At 42.6% G+C, this 23,795-nt stretch overlaps 1 protein-coding gene across 1 annotated transcript in view; it reads left to right on the top strand.

The window, feature by feature from the left end:
* SLC8B1 (solute carrier family 8 member B1) overlaps nucleotides 1-23,795 on the top strand; it is a 210,775-nt gene that overhangs the window by 154,802 nt on the left and 32,178 nt on the right. Inside the window, exons 10-11 of the mRNA XM_086943252.1 lie at nucleotides 21,519-21,649; nucleotides 23,004-23,145. Of these exons, the coding sequence (XP_086799378.1) occupies nucleotides 21,519-21,649; nucleotides 23,004-23,145 (273 nt within the window). The remainder of the gene's footprint in view (nucleotides 1-21,518; nucleotides 21,650-23,003; nucleotides 23,146-23,795) is intronic.

The following is a 23,795-nucleotide window of genomic DNA, read 5'->3' as shown; positions in this document are numbered from 1 at the left end:
GAGATGGGCAGGCTGCAGGTCGGATCGGATCGGTGAACGCGCGTCTCACCACTACACTCAAGCGCTGTGCCCATCTCCTGTCTCCCTTGCAAGCCTCATGGAGTAATTTTCACTTTCCCTCTCTCTTCTGCCGTGGGGTCCACGGCCCGTCAATGCGCACCGTACACGCGCCTCTAAGACTGGCTCCCTGGCACGACCAAGCCCCCCCTCCCCTGCCAAGAGGAAACCTGCATGCTCACCCGGTGTGGCGCATCGTACACGCGCCTCTAACGCCGTTCACATCTCCTGTCTCCCTTCCGTCCTCAGGACTTTCACTTTCTATTCACCCCGCACCAAATGGCCAAGACGTTCTATAATTAAAATTAAACTTTGCCCCCGATGGATAGGCACTCGCTAGTGCCAGCATGCAGCCCCACCCACCGGGCTGCTGTGCAGAGACTCTTCTTGGCGGCCTGCTCGGGGTTCCAATGCGACGCTCTGCAGGGCTCCCTCATAATACGGGAGCCCCGCAGAAACACACCCCACCTCTCGGACTTCTGAAGACTTTCACCGCTACCGCAGGGCTCTCCCTTCCTCATGGGAGCCCCGCGTGAACGAGCCCCACCAGCCTCTTCCGGCCACATCACAGGCCCGCCCATGTCACGGGCAAGGATGCCTGACTTCCTGCTTTTGCCCCTGGGCCGCAGCGGTGATTTTTTGTTTGTTTTTTCTAGTTTAAATTAGTGAACACACCATCAGGTGCACCTCTCTTGTCATCCGGAGTGCCCCCGTCAGTATATTTGAGTGGCCAGGAACAGACTCAGAGGTACTTCCAGCTCACCTGCTGACACCACACAATACAGACCACACTCCCCCTCCAGTGTTACACTTGAGAGTTACCAACAAAGAGCAAATGCGGATTAATGCCAAACTATGATTACACTTTGGCATGTCACTCTTAAATACAGTGATGCTGCCAATATGTCTGTGTTTGGCACTCAAGTACTAATTATTGGCTATTAATGTTTTAGTTGTACTTCAATAATACTTTAAAACTGACCCATCCCAACAGGAATCACACACCAGAGACAGTGTTATTTTACTAGCAGGGCTTTAAGTGGGCCGGGTCTCACCGGTGCTGAGCACCGGCGTTTTTTTAAAGGGGGTACAGAAAGAGGAAGGAGAGGTGCACAAAGAGGTAAGAGGGGTACAGAAAGAGGCAAGAAGGGTGCAGAAATAAGCAAGAGAAGTGCAGAAAGGAGCAACAGAGGTGCTGAAAGGGGCAAGAGAGATAGAGAAAGGGGGTCAGTATCGAGCTCTGTTTTGTGCCCTGGCACAGGCGGGTCGTTTTTTCTCCGGACTGCAGTGATAGCAGGCACGTAGATGTGTGCATGCTCACACTGCACTAGTGGAGAAGTTACGGTATGACGTCATGCCAGGTGAGCTTGTAGGGGCAGGTAAATCCTTAAGAGAGTCATTTTTTCTCTGGGTTTCCCTTCTCTTTTAGAAACTGAGGAGCAGCACTATTGTCGTGGCGTCACCAGGGCTTTAAGTGGAAGCTTTTTCTTATATACAAGCCGTAGTTACTGGTTATTTATCGTATGCATCTAACAACCATTGACAAAGAAAATAGTCCTGACTTGTTTTTTTAATTACTGTGTCTCAATTGCAGGCAAATGTTTTCGCCCATTGTGGTCCCCATGTTTCCTGGAGACACGTTTCCGTTTCTAAACTATCCGTCTCTGGAGATAATTTTTTGGGCGAGAACGGCTCACATGTTTTTTAAAGAGGGTGATAGAAGGGTTTAAAACTCCAGACCACATGCAGAAACTTTTCTGAGGACTGCAGAGAGGCCTGTTTTTTACCCAGGGACACACACAATGTCAAGGGCTGACCCGGGAGACACTCTAGGGTTCACCAACTAACTCCAGATGTCGCTGAATGTACTGGTACAGACAAAATAAACTTTCCCCTCGTGCGTTGGCATTTGAGCCAACATTTGCCCCTTCCAAGCAGTACCCATATAAAACATGTTTCGATCGGTAGGATGAAATGTAAATTTTTTGGGAACGTTTTAGCAGTTTGGCCCTTAGTCTCGTGGTGCATGCATGTCACTTGTCTGTCCCCTCGTCTCTCTTTTCAGAGGGTGTGAGGTGCAGAAAAACGGTACGAGAGAGACAGAAGGTGTTTCTTCTACAGCATGTTGTGGAGAAAAGGTCATTGAGGAAGCGTTTTTGAAAAAAATATGGTTTTCTCATGAATGTAGTTGTAATCCGTGGGAAATTTAAAGATGTCAAAATTTTGTGACGCTTAACTCTGGACATTACAAATATTCTTTTTTTTTGTGTTGCAGGGTTTTGTTAAAAATAATTAGCTTTTTTTTGTTTTCCCTTTGGTGACTTGCATTAATTTTTTTCGATTATTTTTTATTGCTGAAACTCCTGTACAGCCATTGGTTTATTGTTCCCGGTGCTGCCTTCAAAAGTAATTTTGTTGTTCGTTTTGGGCAAAGTAAAAATGTTTTTTTGGGAACCTGTTTAATGTAATTGAAGTCTCTCCAAATTTCACCCACATAGAGCTAAAACAAGCATTTGCAATGCAAAGGTCTCACATTTACACAAGTTTAAGCTATTGGCATTGTAAATGTCAATGCCTTTTATTTATATCTCAAAAACAGAAATAAAAGGCATTGTCATTTACAATGCCAATAGCTTAAACTTGCGTAAATGCGAGACCTATTGCATTGCGAATGCTTGTTTATTTATTTCACTATGTCGATTCCTTTAGAATTGTTTAATTGTTTAAATAAATTTGCAGAATAATATTTAAAAAGCACCACATTCAGTTCTGCCCTGTAACTCATTGTGTAAATGCTTCACTTGTTAGAGTTGAAGACATGGTTAATGGAATGAAAGGCAAAGAGCAAGAAGAGTCACATAGGAAGCCACTTTTTCAATTATAACAAGTCTGATCCTTTTTATTGGTTAATCCTAACTTTGTATAAATTGACACTTCCTTGCAGTTTGGAGGGACCCCAGAAAGATCACTAAAGCTTTCCTACTATAGATGAGACGGAGAGTCATTTGTCCCAGACGAGGTTTTAGCACCTAACGGGAGCTGTGGCATCATATTTCATGTATATGTTCTAATTATTGATTTGGAAAACAACCCTCTATAAATGGTTCCATTCCAGACTTGCAGCTACAGGAAGGGGCAACAACCTCTACAAGGCGACTCATCTTTTTTACATACATATTTTTGGCATGATAATCCAAGATAATATAAGTTTGTTATTGCCTCTGGCAAATTTCATCGTCATGAGTTTTGTTTCACTCAGATCCATCTGTAGAAGGTTAATTGTACGATTTACCAAGCAAGCATCAAATTTGAACTTGCAGACCCCTGGTGTTTTATGAAAATAGAAATAAACCTCTTGTGTGCTGTAGGGGGAGAAGCCTCAGGTTCACCCACTTTTGGAAGAAAAGCACCATCCCAATGCAAAGTAACAAATATGTTATAAAAAGGGGTGTCCAACACAAAATTCTTTTTGGGTCTGGTTTGTGACAGCAGAGGTATCAAATAGACCTTTTGTTAACAATATACAAAAGGAATGGGCTTTGGGTCCACCCTTTTCAGTCACTGGCTTTCTTCGACCAGCTGGCTTGAGCCATTGACTTGAGACTTCGTCAATCATTTCTGGGCTTAGCTCAGACGTTTTCCCTCACCTAATGTTGTTTGTTGTTACTTAAGTGCTTTCATTGAACTACATGAGGGACTACTTTACAACTATAGCCCTTTCTTTCTGCTCCTGATGGCTTCCTTTTGTGTCACTTGCTCTAAAGATATAGCTGTGCATGGGTTGGCACATTAAACCCAGTCCTGTTGGCTTTGCCAATGCTTGTTTTAATTGTTTTCTATTTTTACTGCTGCAATTAAATCACCTCTCTCCTCCTGTCCTATGTCCACAGACAGAGAGTTGTATGGTCTTCAACAAAGCCATCAGTGGCCTCAGGTTACTTAGCCTGTCCTGTAAAATGCTCTGCTGCTTTTTATGTCCGGCATTGAAGAGATCTTTGACCCTTGCAAAGTTGGACCCCTTTTTTATATTCCATATGTTTATGTGACCAAAACTAAAATCTGCCCATTTATAAAGTGATATTAAATTTCAAAATCCAGCTAAAGGTACTGAAATATTACATGTTGACGCTCTTCCTGTCAGGAAGAAGGTCTTTCCTAAATGTTCAATAAGGAAATCCACCTGTGAGCATGTGTCTCAAAAATATTCCCTTTCTTTAAATAGGCTTGATCATGCTACCTTGCTATGGTCTCGTGATACTAAGGATTTTCCTACTTATAAATACATCCATTACCTTCAGCGAATGATCAAGATCCAAAATAATCTATACATAGAACCTGTTCTAATGCATTAGAAACCCAGAGTATACATTCTGAATGATGATTGGCAAGTGTTTAAACTACCTGTACATGCAGTGCGGCCTATCTGCACGGCATGCTTTGCCTAACTGCAAGAACAATGCCTGGTTTCTGGAGAAAAAAAAAGATACATTCTTTCATGTGGAAATCAAAAGAAAACAATTTCCAAAATACAGATGGAAACCCATCCGTGAATATGTGAAAGACCCTTTAGAAAAGGGCATTTGTTGCACTCACCTCCTATTTTAATTGCTTTGGTATTGGCCGTGGAACAGTAAAATAGTGTAGAATGTCATACAAGGCCGTAAACAGTGAAATAGTTAATGATACGTGTTCCATGGCATTGGCCACACAGCAGGCATGAAATAACTTCCAAAAATCAGGATGTAATTGCGACTTATTCATGACGAAATTTCTTCCCCAAAAGACTGTAATCAGGAAGCACCTGCCACACACAATGTTAAATTATTTGTGGATCCATTACCAGCATAAAAACCAATGGTTCCAAAAGTTGAATGTAATTGCCCTACAATCATTTTGAAAGAGGCTGCACCTGCTCTAACTCGGGGCACAAGTCCTAAACAAGCATTTACAATGCAATAGGTCTCAGAACTGCGAGTTTTAGAGCTATTGGTATTGTATATGGCAATGCCTATTGAAAAATTAACAGGTATTGTAATTTACAATAGTAATTTTCCACCAGTACAATAACTACCACTATTATTATTACTATCACCACAGAGTAGTAATAGTAATATTTGTAGTGGTGATTATGGTACTTGTGTTGGTTTCAGCGGTGGTGGTAGTGGTGGTGGTGGTGGTGGTCTACAGGGATTTTATTTCATTACTTATGCTACTGCTGGAATATTTTTTAACAAAAACTAACGAACACTATCATTTGCAACGCCAATAGCTCAAACTTTTAGTAATGCCAGCCCTATTGGTTTGCAAATGCTTGTTTTATGTTGCAGGCATGAGGTGCATCATCTACATCCCAAAATACAATCTTAGATTTGTAGACACTCGTAACAGTCCTATGGTAGGAGGCAGTTGTTCAGCCAGTGTAAGGCAAATAGCTCACACAACTTTGCATTTTGATACCTAAAGTTTTAAATTACAATAAATGTAGTAGACCTCAGGCAGGAGACTTGAGTTATCAGTAACTGTGGAAAGAGCAATAACTTTAGCAACTTATGCTTTATTTCACCTTTTCTGTGGTGTGAAGGTTACGTAACTGTTTTATTGCGTTCGAATGGGCACAATGGGGCTTAAATACAAGTCCCTTGCACCGCCGGTGCTTCACTTTTTGTGTGGGGAAAAAGTGACGCAGCGGCGGCGCAAGGGGCTTGTAAATAAGCCCCAATGTCCTGTTTCTCTGGCTCTAACGCAGCTCTGCTGACCTGGTTCTCTGGCTCTACAACTGCTCTGCTGACCTGGTTCTCTGACTCTAAAGCAGCTCTGCTGACCTGGTTCTCTGGCTCTACAGCAGCTATGTTTACCTGGTTATCCGGCTCTACAACGGCTCTGCTGACCTGGTTCTCTGGCTCTAAAGCAGCTCTGCTGACCTAATCTCTGTTTCTAGAGCAGCTCTGTTGACCTCGATTTCTGACTCTAAAGCAGCTCTGCTGACCTGGTTTTCTGGCTCTAGAGCAGCTCTGCTGACCTGGTTCTCTGGCTCTAGAGCAGCTCTGTTGACCTGGTTCTCTGGCTCTAAAGCATCTCTGCTGACCTGGTTCTCTGGCTCTAGAGCAACTCTTCTGACCTGGTTCTCTGGCTCTACAACAGCTCTGCTGACCTGGTTCTCTGGCTCTAAAGCAGCTCTGCTGACCTGGTTCTATGGCTCTAAAGCAGCTCTGCTGACCTGGTTCTCTGGCTCTAGAGTGGCTCTGCTGACCTGGTTCTCTGGCTTTGAAGGAGCTCTGCTGACCTGGTTCTCTGGCTTTGAAGCAGTTCTGCTGACCTGCAGCTCTGCTGACCTGGTTTCTCTGGCTCTAGAGCAGCTCTGCTGACCTGGTTCTCTGGCTCTAGAGCAGCTCTGCTGACCTGGTTCTCTGGCTGTACAGCAGCTCTGCTGACCTGGTTCTCTGGCTCTAGAGCAGCTCTGCTGGCCTGGTTCTATGGCTCTAGAGCAGCTCTTCTGACCAGGTTCTCTGGCTCTACAACAGCTCTGCTGACCTGTTTCTCTGGCTTTGAAGCAGCTCTGCTGACCTGGTTCTCTGGCTCTAGAGCAGCTCTGCTGACCTGGTTTCTCTGGCTCTAGAGCAGCTCTGCTGACCTGGTTCTCTGGCTCTAGAGCAGCTCTGCTGACCTGGTTCTCTGGCTGTACAGCAGCTCTGCTGACCTGGTTCTCTGGCTCTACAGCAGCTCTGCTGGCCTGGTTCTATGGCTCTAGAGCAGCTCTTCTGACCTGGTTCTCTGGCTCTACAGCAGCTCTCCTGACCTGTTTCTCTGGCTCTAAAGCAGCTCTGCTGACCTGGTTCTCTGGCTTTGAAGCAGCTCTGCTGACCTGGTTCTCTGGCTCTAGAGCAGCTCTGCTGACCTGGTTTCTCTGGCTCTACAGTAGCTCTGCTGACCTGGTTCTCTGGCTCTAGAGCAGCTCTGCTGACCTGGTTCTCTGGCTCTACAGCAGCTCTGCTGACCTGGTTCTCTGGCTCTACAGCAGCTCTGCTGACCTGGTTCTCTGGCTCTACAGCAGCTCTGCTGGCCTGGTTCTCTGGCTCTAGAGCAGCTCTGCTGAGCTGGGTCTTAGGCTCTAAGGCTCTAGAGCAGCTCTGCTGACCTGGTTCTTAGGCTCTAGAGCAGCTCTGCTGACCTGGTTCTTAGGCTCAAGGGCAGCTCTGCTGACCTGGTTCTCTGGCACTAGAGTGGCTCTGCTGACCTGGTTCTCTGGCTTTGGAGCAGCTCTGCTGACCTAGTTCTCTGGCTATAAACCAGGTCTGCTGACCTGGTTCTTCGGCTATAAACCAGGTCTGCTGACCTGGTTCTCTGGCTATAAACCAGGTCTGATGACCTGGTTCTCTGGCTCTAGAGCAGATCTGCTGACCTGGTTTCTCGTGCTCTAAGGCAGCTCTGCTAACCTGGTTCTCTGGCTCTAGAGCAGCTCTGCTGACCTGGTTCCTACCCTCTAGAGCATCTCTGCTGACCTAGTGCTCTGAAAGAAGGGTGGGGTTTGTAATTAACTAAGACGGCATTGCGAGAGCCTCATTTTCTTCTAAATGCTGGACGATGTCCCCTGTAATTCTGGTGGGTATAAGCAGACTGTGTTTTTGAAAGTGCCGAGGAGATCTTTGTGAGGAAGTAGAGGTAGGCAGAGCGCGTACTTATGTTTTTAGCAGAGCGCGTGCATATGCTTTGTCCTGCGTGCGGAGAGATAGCAGAGCGCCTGCATATGTTTCGTCCTGCGTGCGGAGAGAGGGAGCAGAGCGCGTGCATAAGTTTTGTCCTGCGAGCGGAGAGAGGAAGCAACCCAGCAGAGCCACACGCGTGCACATATGTGCACATCTGCTGTGTCTTCAGCTAAGCTGTTAGACGTACGCGTGCACATGGCCTGTCATTAAAGCGTGCACATATCCTGTCCCTCTTCGCCCACCAAACTGACAACAATAGGTCTCGCCAAGGCGACAGCGCATGCGCTGCGTTGCTATGCAAGAACTAAAAAAAGAAGTGGTGGGGACTAACCAGGTTAGGCAGTATGCAAGTGAAATCATAACAAGTGACATTTGCAGCGCATGATGTCACGACACGTGACATTGCACGTGACATAACAGGAAGTGACCTCATTGGATGTGACATTACAAATAGTGATATCGGATATTAAGACCTCATACATGTTTATCAGGAATATCATGAGTACATTTAAGCACATTATGAGATTTGACAAATGAGATTTGGCATCAAGGTTGTGCCAAAAAAGTGTCTCAATCCTGATGCAAAATCTGGGCCTCAACTAATATTTTTTTTTTAAACCCTGTCACAAATAAATTGGCATTAAGGAGAAGCATGGCAGTCGATCTTTTCTGCTTGATAGGTTGCAAAGTCTGCATTTCAAAATATTTAATGGGTGAAGGCATCTGCTGGAAAGGTGTCCGGTAAGTCTCAGGGAATAGTAATAATGGTGAGAGAACTCTGGAGGTTATCGTATTTGCTGGAGAGATCGGTGTTTTGTGAAGTCCCAGATTTGAATCAAAGTAGCATAGCGGGTTAATGGGTCTCCTGCAAAGCACATCAAGTAACATGCAAATGACAGATTTTGATATAATGTAGATAGTAAAGTGGGCTTCTGCATTTAACGAAGAGATCCTTTTGTTAACTGCAGTTCTTAAATTGTAATCCTTGTAATATAGCACAGTGAGATATGAAGGTCATGTGACACGTGACAATCTTGAGGTGCATACATCTTATATACAAGGACTTATTGTGTTTTTATCTAGGAACCTATATCGATATTTCTATTTTATGCCCTTGTACGGTTATAATCAATAATATCCCTATAATAGCATAGGAATCATATCCATATTCAGCTGTAGCCCATGCAGTCACATTAAGCAAGGCTACTTCCCCGGACTCCTAGAAAGCACAACGAGTTCTCTAAACAAACCAAACCTCCAGCAACCTGGGAAATCCCCATTTGCTTTTGTTTTGATTTCGTCCTAGAACTCCTGTGAAGCACTGTAAGAACGGCCAGTTCTTAGTGACATCTTTATTGACGTCTTATGTCCAACCTTACGTCAAACCAGGCACCTTTCAGGTATAAATATACCAACGTTGCCTTAAGCAAACACAGGGTGGTGGTTTTGGAGCAGAGCAGCTATCTACTTGCTCGAGAGCCCAGCTGATGCGAGAGCCCACGGACGCTGCCCCTCCTCTTTGACGCACTGAGAAAGACACTGTCTTTTTCTCCAGCCGAGAAAATCCAGCTCCGGCGTTTCCAGCCTACCCTTGCGGGTTACTGGAATATCGAGTCCTGAGGAAAGAGATACCAGACCTCCCACATTCGATTACCAAGGTACGGAGCTGACTAAACCCTTAAAGAGAATTCTTGAGTCAGATTCTTGGCAAAACCAATTTAACTTAAACTGCTACTTACTTACTCCTTCCCACGTATTAGGCTTAGGTCAGGTACACCGGGGTAGGCGTATTTAGAAGCACCAGTTGAGTACGTTAGTCAATGTATATATGTATGTATATATTTTATCCATTTTAAAGTATCTTATGGCTAAGAAACCATATCAATGCTTTTACAGTATTATTTCATATTACTCCTTTTACTGTACGCACTTTACTTTATATTAAGTATTGCAATTATGGCAATTAATTTCTCTTGCATGAGAAAGAAGACTGTTCAATAAATTACATCTTTTATTGAAAATGCCCGTCTCTCTTTTCTCTGCACTCTGGTGAAACTAAATACGCACGATTGACTGAGTGAAATAGCGGTCTATTGTTTTCACACGACTCTAGAGATGCACTCTTATTCTGAGGGAGCAAAGTTGTCATGTTATATGGTTGTTAGAAGCTAATCCCTTCTTGTCTATCCAGGGAGGTTAAACTCCTCCTCGTTTATTCGAGAATGTTTCTAGTGACCTCTGAGCTAGCTGGCAAACCTTAAGTCTAATATAGTCAGTAGAGACCTAGTCGACCTTAGTCCTACGTCTACACTGCTGAATATATTATTCCAATGCGCAGAGCCTATTGGGAATATAGGAACTACACTACATGGCGCCCAACGTTTGGTAAGGCGATAAAACTAACACAAGACGTTAGAGTAACTCAGTCGTGCTTTTTCACACAGACCCTTTTTCCCGTAAATACCCCAAAAGACGTCTGGAGTGGGTAAAAGGTTAAAATCCGCCGGAACTTAGTAGGAAGAGATTCCTATGTATAGTTTTTGGTTTAGTCAACGTTGAAGGATACCGTGTTCCAAAATATTGTGCACCTAATCTTTGTTTCCTTGGAAACCTGCTCTGCAAAAACTTTCATTAAAACAATGTCAACTAGCGGCGACAGCAACGAAACCGGTGAAGCTGCAGTAGATGCGAATCAACGGGGTTTCGATGTTACAGGGTTTAATGAAAATGAACCGGGTGCAATTATCATCCCGGCAAACATAAGAAAAACTATAACTCTTAAACTTATAGAAAATGGACTGACATCACGAGGTGGTACAGTCATATTTGTGGTAGAGGCCCATGAATATCGGCAGACAGAGGTATTCTATTCATGGATAAACTTTCCAGCACCAAAAGCTGTAACACACGAATTCCACTATTACAAAATAGAGGAACCTCCAAATAAATACACTCCTTTCGAGGAGGTTGAAATCCCATTAAAATACCAAGAGCACCTGCTCTGGTTTAAAGGCGCCCTAAAACATAATGATCACATCACCAGGCTCGGTCTACTAGGTAGACCAGGAGCAACGTGGCCGGTTCTAGCCAGCTACACACCACATCCAGACATCGAAAAAAGGTCAGACCGGGAACTTTTAGTCCAGCTAAAAGTACTAATTAAAATACATAGACAATTAGTCCAATATGTAATGCGGACTTCAACAGTCCAACCAGCTATTAACATTCCACAGCTGACCCCTCACCAGGGGAACACAAACAAAATTACACCACAGAACATACAATCATGTCTTGGTAAAACACCCGCAAAACGGGAACAAATTCCATTCTGGCTAGCACAAAAAATAACTCAAATAGAGGCAGTGTTTCCGGATACTACTCCTACTGAGAAACACAGAATTCTGACTATCTGTCTCCCAATGGGGATCGCACCACATGTGGAAGACTGACACTTGGGGCACAGTCTTTGCTTCCATTTACACAAAAACACATGGTGTTCCGTCCATGGCGGTAATACCAGATGTACTAAGACAGATTCAAAATGATTACGGTCCAGAACCTGCTTTAACTCTGGGTATGAAATTACTGAAAGACTTCAAGCAGGTCTCGGCTATATTATTAGCCAACATAAAAGGAGAAGCAGCATCTGTGGCGATCCGCCAGAAATTGAAAGAGACAGATATAGCAGACCAACCAATTGAACTTGCCAGAATCATAGAAAAATCCTATGAAGAACTAGGTAGAGATAGTCTGGGTGGAAAACCGGTAAAACTCCAACTAACTGAAAATCCTGAAAATATATTTATTAAAAATAATCTAAACACTCCAAAAAAGAACTGGGATGGAAATAAACAATCCACTCCCAAAGAAAAAAGATTCCAGTCCAGAGGAAGGTCTCCTCAGCGGAGAGAAAGATCTCCGGACCAAGGACACAAGTCTCCCCAGAGGGAGCCCTCTGAGAAAAGATACAACCTTAGAAATGGGGATAATTTGAAAACACCTGATAGATATCAAGATATTGATACACGTCCTTCTCGATCTTTTCAGACTTCCTCGCAGAAATCGGAATGAAGAGGACGGTCAGAACACAGGGAAGAGCATGTCAAGTCCAAATACAAGGAACCTGCTCAAAGTAAAAAATTACAATTTCCAAGAAAGAAGGTAGCCAGTATTAAAATAATCAAACATGCCGAGGATACTGAGGACACAGCTGAAAAACGGAGAGTGGGCCCAGACAATGCTAGACAGCGCAGCAGAAGTGACAATAGCTCGCAAGATCCTGATGAATCATCTGGAGACAGTGGACACGAATGAATACATTCAGGTGGAAACTGCAGATACCAGAGTTAGCAAACCTCATAAAATATACGAAATAACATTGCGTATAGAGGGAGATAAGACTAGGAAAGTAAGGGGTCTGTTTTGGGATAACCTTTCAAAAGGCTATGACATCCTTCTAGCTGAGAAAGGCTGGCCCCCAGAGTTTGTCAGGGAGTGCCCTCATGGCGAAGAAATGATTATGCCTGCCTTCTCAAATCATATTCAAATTAATAGAAAATACACATATGCAAGAAAATGGGCAGTAGCCCAAGCTCCTGCATTATATAAAAATCATGTAGGATTGGATGAGGACTCTCCTCCTCACAAAATCCAGTTAAAATGTCAACCCACTGCACAAAGGCAGTACCCAATTAAGCAAGAAGCTAAAAAACAGGCCAGGGAGATCTTAGATCAACTTGAATACCAAGGGGTGATTGAAACATGCACCTCTCAAATGAACAATCCTTTGTTTCCTGTCTCCAAGCCAGACGATTCATATTGTCTAGTCTTGGACTACAGACACCTTAACTCATGTTGCAAGACATTTGCAGTACAAAAATCGCACAGTGCGGCACTAATGAATAACATTGTGCGCAAAAAATACAAAACAACATTAGACATCTCTAATGGATTCTTTTGTCAAAACATTGCACCTGAAAGCAGGTATTTGACCACTTTCTCAATATTGGGGTCACAGAAACATTTCTGTCGACTCCCACAGGGATTCAAGAATAGCCCAGGATTATTCTCAGCAAGGGTAACCGAGTTACTACAAATATATGATGATGAAGCATTATCTTATGTCGATGACATCTATCTCACAGATGATGACCTGGATACTCACTTGAAAAGAGTGAACACCATAATACTTGGGTTCGCAGCAGAGGGTTACAAATTCAACTTTAAAAAGTCATGAATTGCCCACCTAACTGTCCTGTTTTTAGGATATGAATTATCAAGTGAAGGCAAAAGCCTAGCAGACAACTTCTTAGAGAAGTGCGCTGTACTCCAAGCACCAAAAACGCTGAAGAACTTACAATCAATACTAGGTTTCCTGAATTTCGGAAGAACTTACATTCTAAATTATGCAGAGAGGTTTAAACCTCTCTATGAATTAATAAAACCTGATTTTAAACCAATCAATTGGACTCAGAAACACACAGAAATTTTGAGATCATTGCAAACAGAAATGTTAGCTAAAACAAAATTAGAAACTCGCGACAAAATACGCAACCTTGTAATCCGAGTCATCCCAGGAAGATGCGGATTCACGTACCTGACCTCTAATGAGGGAGAAACGGTACCAATAGCTTACAAATCAAATTTGTACACACAAGCTGAAAAAACATTCAGTCTTACAGAAAATATTGTAAATGCGGTTCAAACTGCTGTAGCAAAAGAAAGAGCCCAAGCCCAAGGCAAGAGAATAACTGTTTATACAGCAGAATCAGCCTTTGAGGCGTTATTAAGCCCAGTTAATCTAAAAACGGTGGCATTAGATCCAAAATGGATATAGTGGGAAAAATCTCTTGCTGCAGAAGACGTGAAATACTATTTTGACCCGAACATGAAAAAACTGAAAGATCTAAAATATGAAGAAGAATATCCTCTGCCAATCGACATTCTGCCTCTCCAACAGTACTCTTGTGTAATCTATATGGACAGATTTGCACAACACTACAATGTGGATAATAAATCCTACAATGCAGCGTGCGCGATTGTTAAAGGTCGCTGGCTCTGTTGTAAATTCAGACCAAAAATAACAAAAACTGAATCACTGAGAAACTGTTCGGCTCAGCGAGCTGAAATCAGATCTTTAAAGATGGCGCTTGAAAATGCCGATCGTGAATTCCCGACACTAATAGTGTGCGATTCGCATTTTTGCGTCAAATCTTACAATAATGACTTGCAGAACTGGGTTCAAAACGATTACAAAGATGACACAGGTGCTACAATAAAGCATAAGAAGCTTTGGGAACAGGTAGTTCTTTTGCAGAAGGAACTACGAAAGGCTCACGTGATACATACACTGAGTCATCAACGTGATGGCTTTAACGTTGCAGGGAATTCATTGGCTAAAACAGCCACAACGGAAGCAGCTCAACCGGCTTCCGTAGCCACAAAAAAGCGTTCAGAAAAATACATAGACGGGGAAACCATGCTGGCGGTAAAAACGTCTTCAAAAGGCGACTGTGCAGCGCTACCCGTGAACTATCCACTCAATTATAGATACATAATTGACGCAAACTCCGTTCCTTTTGCTTGAATCCCTGGAGTGGGGGATAGAGTAATTCCAAACACGAACAGGAGAATCTTCTTAATAGCGGACGCACACATGGGATTGGGTCTAAGGCACCAAGAGATCAAGGAATCTCTGAAAGAATTACAATCAGAATACTTGTGGCCGGGGATGAGCATGCAACATTACAAATTTGCAAAAAGCTGTCCAAACTGCAACAGAGATCGCAGTAGCGAACCGACCGGAGTATTGCCATGGCCCTTTTTGTAGTTAGCATAAGGCTAACTATACGTAAAATCCAGCGTCCCATTAATTTCTTTTTAAGACTAGATTCACTTAAAAATACAGGCCCCAGCGCTCGGCTGACGCCAGAACTGTTATAAAAGATTTGCGAGTCTTTATCGGCACATACGCAATTGGCATGCTACATTCTGACCAGGGTCCTGCTTTTAGCTCTCGAGCTTATAAGGAGGCCATGACCAGCATGGGCATTGCATTGCGGTACTCTTGTCCCTTCCATCCTGAGGGAAATGGGATTGTGGAAAGAAAAAAACGGGACATAAAGCAATCTATAACGGCAAGGGTATTAGGTTCGGGTGATGGGTGGGTCCAACATTTAACAAGTGTCCAACGTAGTCTTAATAACCTGCCAAGAAATTCTCTAAAAGGTTTCAGCCCGTACAAACTATTGTTCGGCACTAGAATGCATATTCAGGACTTAGATAGTCAGACTTCAGTGGTAGAAAAGAAATGCTTTGATATCAAAGATCGTTTGGCTGTTTTACAGGACTTAAATGAAACAAGAAAAGCCCTGAGCAACATAAAGTTAAAACGACAGCCAGCAGCCACTGAAGATAAACCACCTGTCCCAGCAAGGCCTGTCTGGATTCCAAAGATTGGGGATCTGGTCAGAGAGAAGATCGCGGTGAAGAAGGAATTTAGGCCTTCTTACAGAAAAGCGGTACCTGTCTTAGCTATCAGCGGAACAAGATCAGTTGTACTACCGCCCCTTGCTGGTAAAAAGGAGAACCGAGTTGTATCCATCGACCTGGTAAAACCACAATCATGTGGCCAATAATAAGTAGTAGGCCCAGTGAACTCCCAAGAAATAGCAGAATACCAAAATTTGCTACTATCCAATAGGTTCAAACTGAGAGATTAATCACATTTGATAAACCTGCAGTGAATTAAAAAGGACTATGCAACAATGCTATGGAACTTGTGCCTCTTGAAACCCAAATTGCAACAGTTCGTCAAACACCTGTCTACAACGATGTAGCCTCAGACTATGCTAATGAAAGAAAAGATGAAAAAGCAAAGGAAAATTCGGAAACAATTCCAACAATTGACAGAACTGCATCTGGCTACTTCATCAATTTTGATAACTTTTCTGAAGATCCAAGCGAACCTGAAGAAACGCCAACAACAAAAACTTTTAAAGACAAAGCAATTGAACTCTTTGACCAACTAAAAGAATCATATCTGAATGCACCATTGATTGAATTTTGGATTGTATTAGGCGTACTTATACTCCTTCTTTGTCTAATTTTAGTTCTAATGTTAGGAACATTTATTACAGTACAATGGACACAGCAAATCAGAACATCAACTTGGTCCTAAAACCTCACAAGTCATCTCACATCGAGAAAAGAGAACTATCATCAGTGAATGTCACAGCCATTCCAATACCCGGTGGGGTAGCTTGGGACAAAACGGATTACAAAATCTATGGCCCGGTTGAACTCTTGAAATATCCACATCAGTTCAAGGTTTCATTAAGTGACTTTGTAAAACCAAGTACATTCTCTGATGATTGGGACTTTGAAAGTATAAATAATATGATGTCAGATTTAGTAATGTCATCAAAATTTACAGAACATGATTACTTACAGGGTTCGTCGAATTATGAACAAATGTATTTTTACAATCACTATGCACATCACTATTTACATAAATCTGTTCAACCTAGAAATGTTTTTAATTATAATCAATGGGAACATTGTGCAACTCCACCTAAAAGCAGCTCAAAAACATTTTATGAGAAATTCCCATACTTCTCAGGGTTTAACACAAATGATGCAGAAACGTTTTATTTTAAACTGTCGTATAAGATGGGGATAAAAACAATGTTGACATACTAAATTGATTTATTCTGAAACATTTTATGAAAAAATTATTACATTTGGTTTTGAATTCTGGAAAAACATCGAAACGAAAACCATCTGGGGTACAAAAGAATGGCAGGTCCAAGGTCTAGAAGCATTATTTAGAGCCTGCATGATCCCAGAACAAATTATATTTTTGAATGACACCATTCAACAGACAACCTGTCTTGGCCTAGCCAAAATTAAGGACTTAAACAAACCGTCTATTCCAAAGCCAATACCTGACAGTAATAGCACTACAGATGTTGAGATAGACGTATCCCATATTTCACACCAAAACAGAACACATCCTGATTGGAAAAAATGGTTGATCTGGCCAATTGACACAAATAACTGTCAAGATAGATTCCTGAACAAAATATAGGGGTTCAAAATGACCAGACCCTAGATACTCCCAGAGACAACATCCAGGGATAGTAACAACATACAGTGTAGGGAAACTATGCCTTGAATGGCTAGAGAAATCCACACTGGCTGAAATGAAGCAACACTTGACTTTACTTAAAGACGTTGCTGACTTGCGTGATTTCTTAATGGGACCACTCAAACAGCGTCAAACGTTTCATAGCGGCCGGTATATACGCTGCATACAACGAAGCTTGGAAAGTAATGCAAATTGAAACAGCGGAAAAAATACGAGAAATTGATCGTATTCATTTGGAAAAATCACTTTCTGTTGTGGACAATGGGTTAATGACTCTGTCCTCCAGAATATATTCACTGGACAGTATTGTATCATCTGCTATCGATATAATAGATCAAGACTTACTAATGTTACAACACGGTCAGTCCCAATTACGTTCTATTGTACAGCTTGGCTGGACGTTGCAAAATCTGCGTTCAGGCTACGTGTCATGGCGTTTGATAAACACAACGTCATTATTCTCTATCTTTAACCTTACTGATAAACAAATCAGTTTGGCACAAAAAGGAGCAGACTATATGATTCTGAGCATTGAAAAACTTGAGAGATTACCGTTGACAATGTCAGAAAGACCTGTCATTGAATAGATGATACACAGAATAATCACAATTCCGATAACAACTTTCCAATTTTAAAATTGCCAAGAGTATATACCAGCAGGCCAGTATGAAAGGTTGGATAAAGGGTACATTAAGTCATCATGGAAATTACCTTACACACACACATGTTATAGTGACAAGAAACAGAATGTATTTCTTAGTGGTAACAATTGTAAACGATCACTAAGCGGTATACTTCTGTGCCAAGGTATTAATTTGCATGGGGCCTGTGAGGGGACTTCAAATAACCTTTCATGCCACCAGCACGGCACACCTGCAACACAAATAGAGCCATTCTTTAGACAACTTTCTAACGGGAGTTACATTCTAATAACGGACCACAGCTGTTGTGGCATGGTGCCAGGGAAAGCCTATCTCATAAGCGTTAGTTCCATGGTCACTTGCTGTATGCAAGTATTGTATCCAAACGGCTCTCCAGATATGGAGGCGACGATTTGGCCTTCTTTGAATATCTCTTCTATTCGAATTGATACTTTAATCAGAATGAAGTCTGTTCTTTTACAGACAACCGTGCCTTTAACGTCATCAAAAGAAACGTATGATCTGCAAGTTGCAAGGACAACGGCAGAGATACATACCCTTTTATCAACAAATTGCCCCGTGCATTTCGTAGAAATTCTAAGCCAAATCCTAAATATGTCTGATACCAGTGGCATCGCACATGTATTGAAGACAATTTTTTCGGGACTGTTAACACCCTTCGAAGCAGTTCTGGGCCTCTTTCCCAATTTTGTCCATTCTGTCTTTGGCGGCCTACCACTACTTTTGGGACTCGTAGCAGGAATTTTATTTCTGATCCTTCTGCTCCGATATGGCAAGCCAAGTCGCAGACAAGACTCCAGCAACGATGGAAGAAACGATCCTAGCTATACGCTATCGGGACCGCATAACTAAAGTCCTCGGATTAGCCCGGCTAAGAGATCTGAATATGACCTGGTTTCTTTCATTCAGACCAATCTGGCAAAATTGCATCCTACCTGTGCTTCGATGTATGCTATGCGGAGAAGAATGCGTGTTGGACACCTGTCTTACACTACAATCAGCAGTACCAATGGATATCGATACTTTGCTAAGTCCTGTACCGGCTCATGCATCGTGTTGTCCCCAGCGGTTACCAATTCTGATGACGGCATTCGTTGAGACTTCACCACTACGATTAGGTGGCAGTGAAGTACGAGATGAGAGCAACATCACCCAGGTACGACCTTCTGTGAGCATTGCTGATCCTGACATCGACGATAGCAATCATTCTCACGACTGCACTGTTGCGGCATTTTCAAACTTAGTCGAACTTTCACCTGAAGCTGTAGACTGCTTTTTTGCACATCTGTCTCAAATGATGTTCTCCCCTGAACAGAAAGAATAACTTTTTAAGCAACGAGCACACAGCGTTCCTCTGAACTCTGAATTCGACCTTCAGCTTTGATAAACAAAAGCTACTGAACACATTTGGAACTATTTTTTAACCTGAAAGCGAAATTATTTTTTTTCAACTTCCAAAATATTTACCTTTTTTTTGGCACATGTACTCTGCTTAAAGTAGAACTATTCTTAAAGAACAGAGCTTCTATTTTTAGTAACTCTAGAGACAATATATTACCTCAGCCTCTAGCACCTTTACAGCAACTGTATTTATATGTGATGGAATGGTCTCGACCTTCTTTTCTGTATTAAGAGCCATTTCATGTGTAAATTTTTGCAAATCGTTCAGCTAATATATATATGCATCCTTTTTACCTGAATGATTACACTGCTTGATAAGCGTGCAGTACCAATAATCATGTTCGTGTATTTCGCATACACCATTTTGAATGCAAAAAATGTATATTGGGGTGGGTTGGAATACAAATGCACCTTTAAATGTTTACTATTGCTTAGTTTTAGTAATGATGGACATTAGATCGTGGAGTGGGTATTGTGTTTTTATCTAGGAACCTATATCGATATTTCTATTTTATGCCCTTTTACGGTTATAATCAATAATATCCCTATAATGGCATAGGAATCATATCCATATTCAGCTGTAGCCCATGCAGTCACATTAAGCAAGGCTACTTCCCCGGACTCCTAGAAAGCACAACGAGTTCTCTAAACAAACCAAACCTCCAGCAACCTGGGAAATCCCCATTTGCTTTTGTTTTGATTTCGTCCTAGAACTCCTATGAAGCACTGTAAGAACTGCCAGTTCTTAGTGACATCTTTATTGACGTCTTATGTCCAACCTTACGTCAAACACGGCACCTTTCAGGTATAAATATACCAACGTTGCCTTAAGCAAACACAGGGTGGTGGTTTTAGAGCAGAGCAGCTATCTACTTGCCCGAGAGCCCAGCTGATGCGAGAGCCTACGGACGCTGCCCCTCCTCTTTGACGCGCTGAGAAAGACGCTGTCTTTTTCTCCAGCCGAGAAAATCCAGCTCCGGCGTTTCCAGCCTACCATTGTGGGTAACTGGAATATCGAGTCCTGAGGAAAGAGATACCAGACCTCCCACATTCTATCACCAAGGTACGAAGCTGACAAAACCCTTAAAGAGAATTCTTGATTAAGATTCTTGGCAAAACCAACTTAACTTAAACTGCTACTTACTTACTCCTTCCCACGTATTAGGCTTAGGTCAGGTACACCGGGGTAGGCGTATTTAGAAGCACCAGTTGAGTACGTTAGTCAAAGTATATATGTATGTATATATTTTATACATTTTAAAGTATCTTATGGCTAAGAAACCATATCAATGCTTTTACAGTATTATTTCATAATACTCCTTTTACTGTACACACTTTACTTTATATTAAGTATTGCAATTATGGCAATTCATTTCTCTTGCATGAGAAAGAAGACTGTTCAATAAATTACATCTTTTATTGAAAACGCCCGTCTCTCTTTTCTCTGCACTCTGGTGAAACTAAATACGCACGATTGACTGAGTGAAATAGCGGTCTATTGTTTTCACACGACTCTAGAGATACACTCTTATTCTGAGGGAGCAAAGTTGTCATGTTATATTGTTGTCAGAAGCTAATCCCTTCTTGTCTATCCAGGGAGGTTAAACTCCTCCTCTATTCGAGAAAGTTTCTAGTGACCTCCGAGCTAGCTGGCAAACCTTAAGTCTAATATAGTCAGTAGAGACCTAGTCGACCTCAGTCCTACGTCTACACTGCTGAATATATTATTCCAATGCGCAGAGCCTATTGGGAATATAGGAACTACACTACAGACTAAACAAAGTCAAAAGCATGCCTCTCTTAAATGCCTATGAAGAGATAACAAGCTGTGTGCCTTTGTTCCTACTCCATGGCATTTACATTAAAGTGTGAGGTTCCAGGCCAACTCTGGACAGGATATTCAAACAAAATGATGCGTGATGGCCCCTTAACTTGGCCCAGCTGAAGGTGAAAAAAAATCTCTCTCGCTGCCTGCACGTTGCTGCTGGGATTGGAAAGCAGACAATGTACAGGCGCTGCTGAACGTGTCCCAGTGTCTGAAAACAACACTGGGACAAGTTCAGCATATTTCTGTGGGGCCCAATTTTTTGGAAGGGGGATGGCGTCCACCCTGTGAAAATAGTGGGTGGATGCTGTGTACCTGTGTGTACCCCCGACTTGTGCCCTGCTCTAACTACTGAGAGAGGAGGGTGGTGCTGTGTGCTTGACTTTACAGCCTGTCATATAATGAACTGCAGCCTTGCCTTGGGCTGATGCTTGGAAGTTGGACGCTGGAGTTTCTGGAAGAGACATATTTTTTCCAGGTTGGGATGTTGAAGGTAGCACAGCTTGCAGATTCAGCACTGACCATCTTATTCATACTTTAGCCACCACATGTTTGCATAAGCATCAGTGGGTCTGTCTTTATCTTCTGCTGGATAGATGAGCAGAGCACGGATTCCCTCCTTCCCCTACTACATATTTCCCCACCAAAAAATGGAACAGATACACTCATCTCTCACCATTGGCCGCAAAGAAGATTGGCTAAATCATCAGTCTTCTTTTCAGATGATGAATATCAGCCACTGATCGCTTACCAGCAGACCACAACCCAGATCCTGCTACATTCTCTGAACCCCATAGACTGGAGGAAGTGGAGGAGGAAACCCTGGCCTTGGCGGATGATTAAGGTTATAAAGGTAACACTGCTGAGGACATGGGCCTGCCTGTGGAAGGGGCTAGGAATTAGAATGAACTGGGAGTGGCAGGAATGAGGTGTGGGAAGTAGAATTGATGGGAATGGGAAGATTGTGATTGATGTTATAGCTCGCCAAAGGTAGGAATGAGTGGCTCAGCGGGAAGAAAGCGAGATAAGTCTGATGGGTAACAGGACAGGAAGGCGTGAGGAAGGGGTCCGGAGGAAGCAGAAGAGAACCCTGGCACTGGAGAGATCTCATGGGTGCTGGGTAATTTTCAGGAGCTTTAGGACATCAGTCTGCAACTGCCAATGTGATGGGTGGAAAGATGATGTGGGACAGAGATGATTTTGGGTAAAAGGTGAGATTGGAAAGAGTAGGGGTGAGGTAAGGGGTTGGGTCAATGTTGGAGAGATCGTCCAGGAAGAAGGAGGGATTAGGATTGTTGGGCTGTTAGGTCATGTAGGAGGTGATGTGGGCTGTTGAAGGTCGAGGGCGGTTGAGGTGGGAAGTGGGGTAGGTAGAGCGGGGTAATGGCTGATCACCCGCTGGTACATTCTGTTGCTTTCCCTCTTTTCTGTGTATGACCCGGAGGATTGTGTGGCACAACCTATTCTGCCTCTTGTTCCTGCTCCTGGTAGATTTTGGGTTTTTTCTCCAATACCACCTTCTAATGTTCTTGCTCGCTTTTTCCACATGCTCGCCATTGCGGACTTTTATGATCTACTTCCCCTTTTTTTTTTAATGTGCTCCCATCATATTTCTGCTTTTCTTTCCAGCTGTCTCTATTTTCTTTCGACCTCATATGCAACTACTCTAGTTTATTTTCTGTGGATTGCACCTTTATCTTACATATTATGATTTTTCACCCTGTTTTGATACATTTTTCTCACTCATGTCTGAGCTGTCCAGATAGATTTCGTTTTGGCACTAGCTACTTGTTCCCTTTGTTTTCTCTTAATCACTGTTGATTCTTTTGGGCCTATCCTATTCCTACCCGATTTCTTTGTTTCCTTCATGAGTATGTGCTTTCTCTTCCCTCACTGCACTGCCATATCGAGCCTTATGCTTTCTCCACTTAACATGGCTTTTGTTATATTTTGCCTGCTTATCTCATTAACTTTATTCTGCTTATTCGTGCGTGCTCAACTACCTTACTTGTGCAGACTCTTGATTCCCCAATGTCATGGATCTATACCCATTTACCAACCCATACCACTTGTACTTTTCTCTTGGTTGCTCACCATTCCCTAATTGTAGGGATGTAATTTGTATGGTCCTTTGACCATGTCTGCTTGCTCATTTACAATTTATTTTCACTGTGATTGTTTTTGACTCCTTTTCTTCCTCTCTTTAGATGCCTATTGAGATTGTGCTGCTGCTCACAGTGCCTGTTGTAGACCCAGATAAGGAGGATCGAAATTGGAAGAGACCCCTCAACTGCCTCCATGTGATCACCGGTCCGCTTGTGTGCATCCTGACATTAAAGTCTGGGACATGTAAGTTACACCCTTTGCAACTAAATAGGCTCTTGCACTTGGGAAAGCTGGTTAATTGTTAAAGTCGAAGTTTGGTGTGGGAATGGAGCAGTAAGGAGTGACAAATCAATTATAGGTATGTTACTTTGCTTAGGACAAATGTCATTGTCACCTGGTTGTTATTCTGGTATTAAGAATGACAGGATGCAGCTAAATTGCTACTTTAGACACATCAACATTTGTTCACGTGCCTGATCTATCTGATTTCCAATATCAATGATGTAACACAATTTGAGATGTACCAGGTTTATGTTCAAATGAGATAACATGAATAATACAAGTTTTTTTAAAGGAATTACAGGATGCACAGGCTTCTCAATGTCTAATCACTGAGAAAGATGGGTGAGGTCTTTTGGTAGTTGACCTGTTTCTTGGAATAATTGGAAGATGTAGGTGTCATCTGGCTCCTTAATTTGAGTAGCAAGTTTCTGGTGCTTATCTAGAACTTTTGGCCCTGTGGTAAAAATGAATAGTTGGACAAAACAACTGGTCGTTGTCTAGTAGCTCATGAAGATGTGATGGATTAAAAGGCTATTCTACATAATGACGTGATTTAGCTGGGTGTTAGCTAGTACCAGGCAGCAGTGAGATGGGCCATCCGATTGTTGTCT

Source organism: Lissotriton vulgaris, chromosome 11 (genome assembly GCF_964263255.1).
Source record: "Lissotriton vulgaris chromosome 11, aLisVul1.2, whole genome shotgun sequence".
NCBI classification, from domain to species: domain Eukaryota; kingdom Metazoa; phylum Chordata; class Amphibia; order Caudata; family Salamandridae; genus Lissotriton; species Lissotriton vulgaris.
The sequence above is the reverse complement of the archived record's forward strand: the minus strand, read 5'-3'. Positions and strand labels throughout refer to the sequence as shown.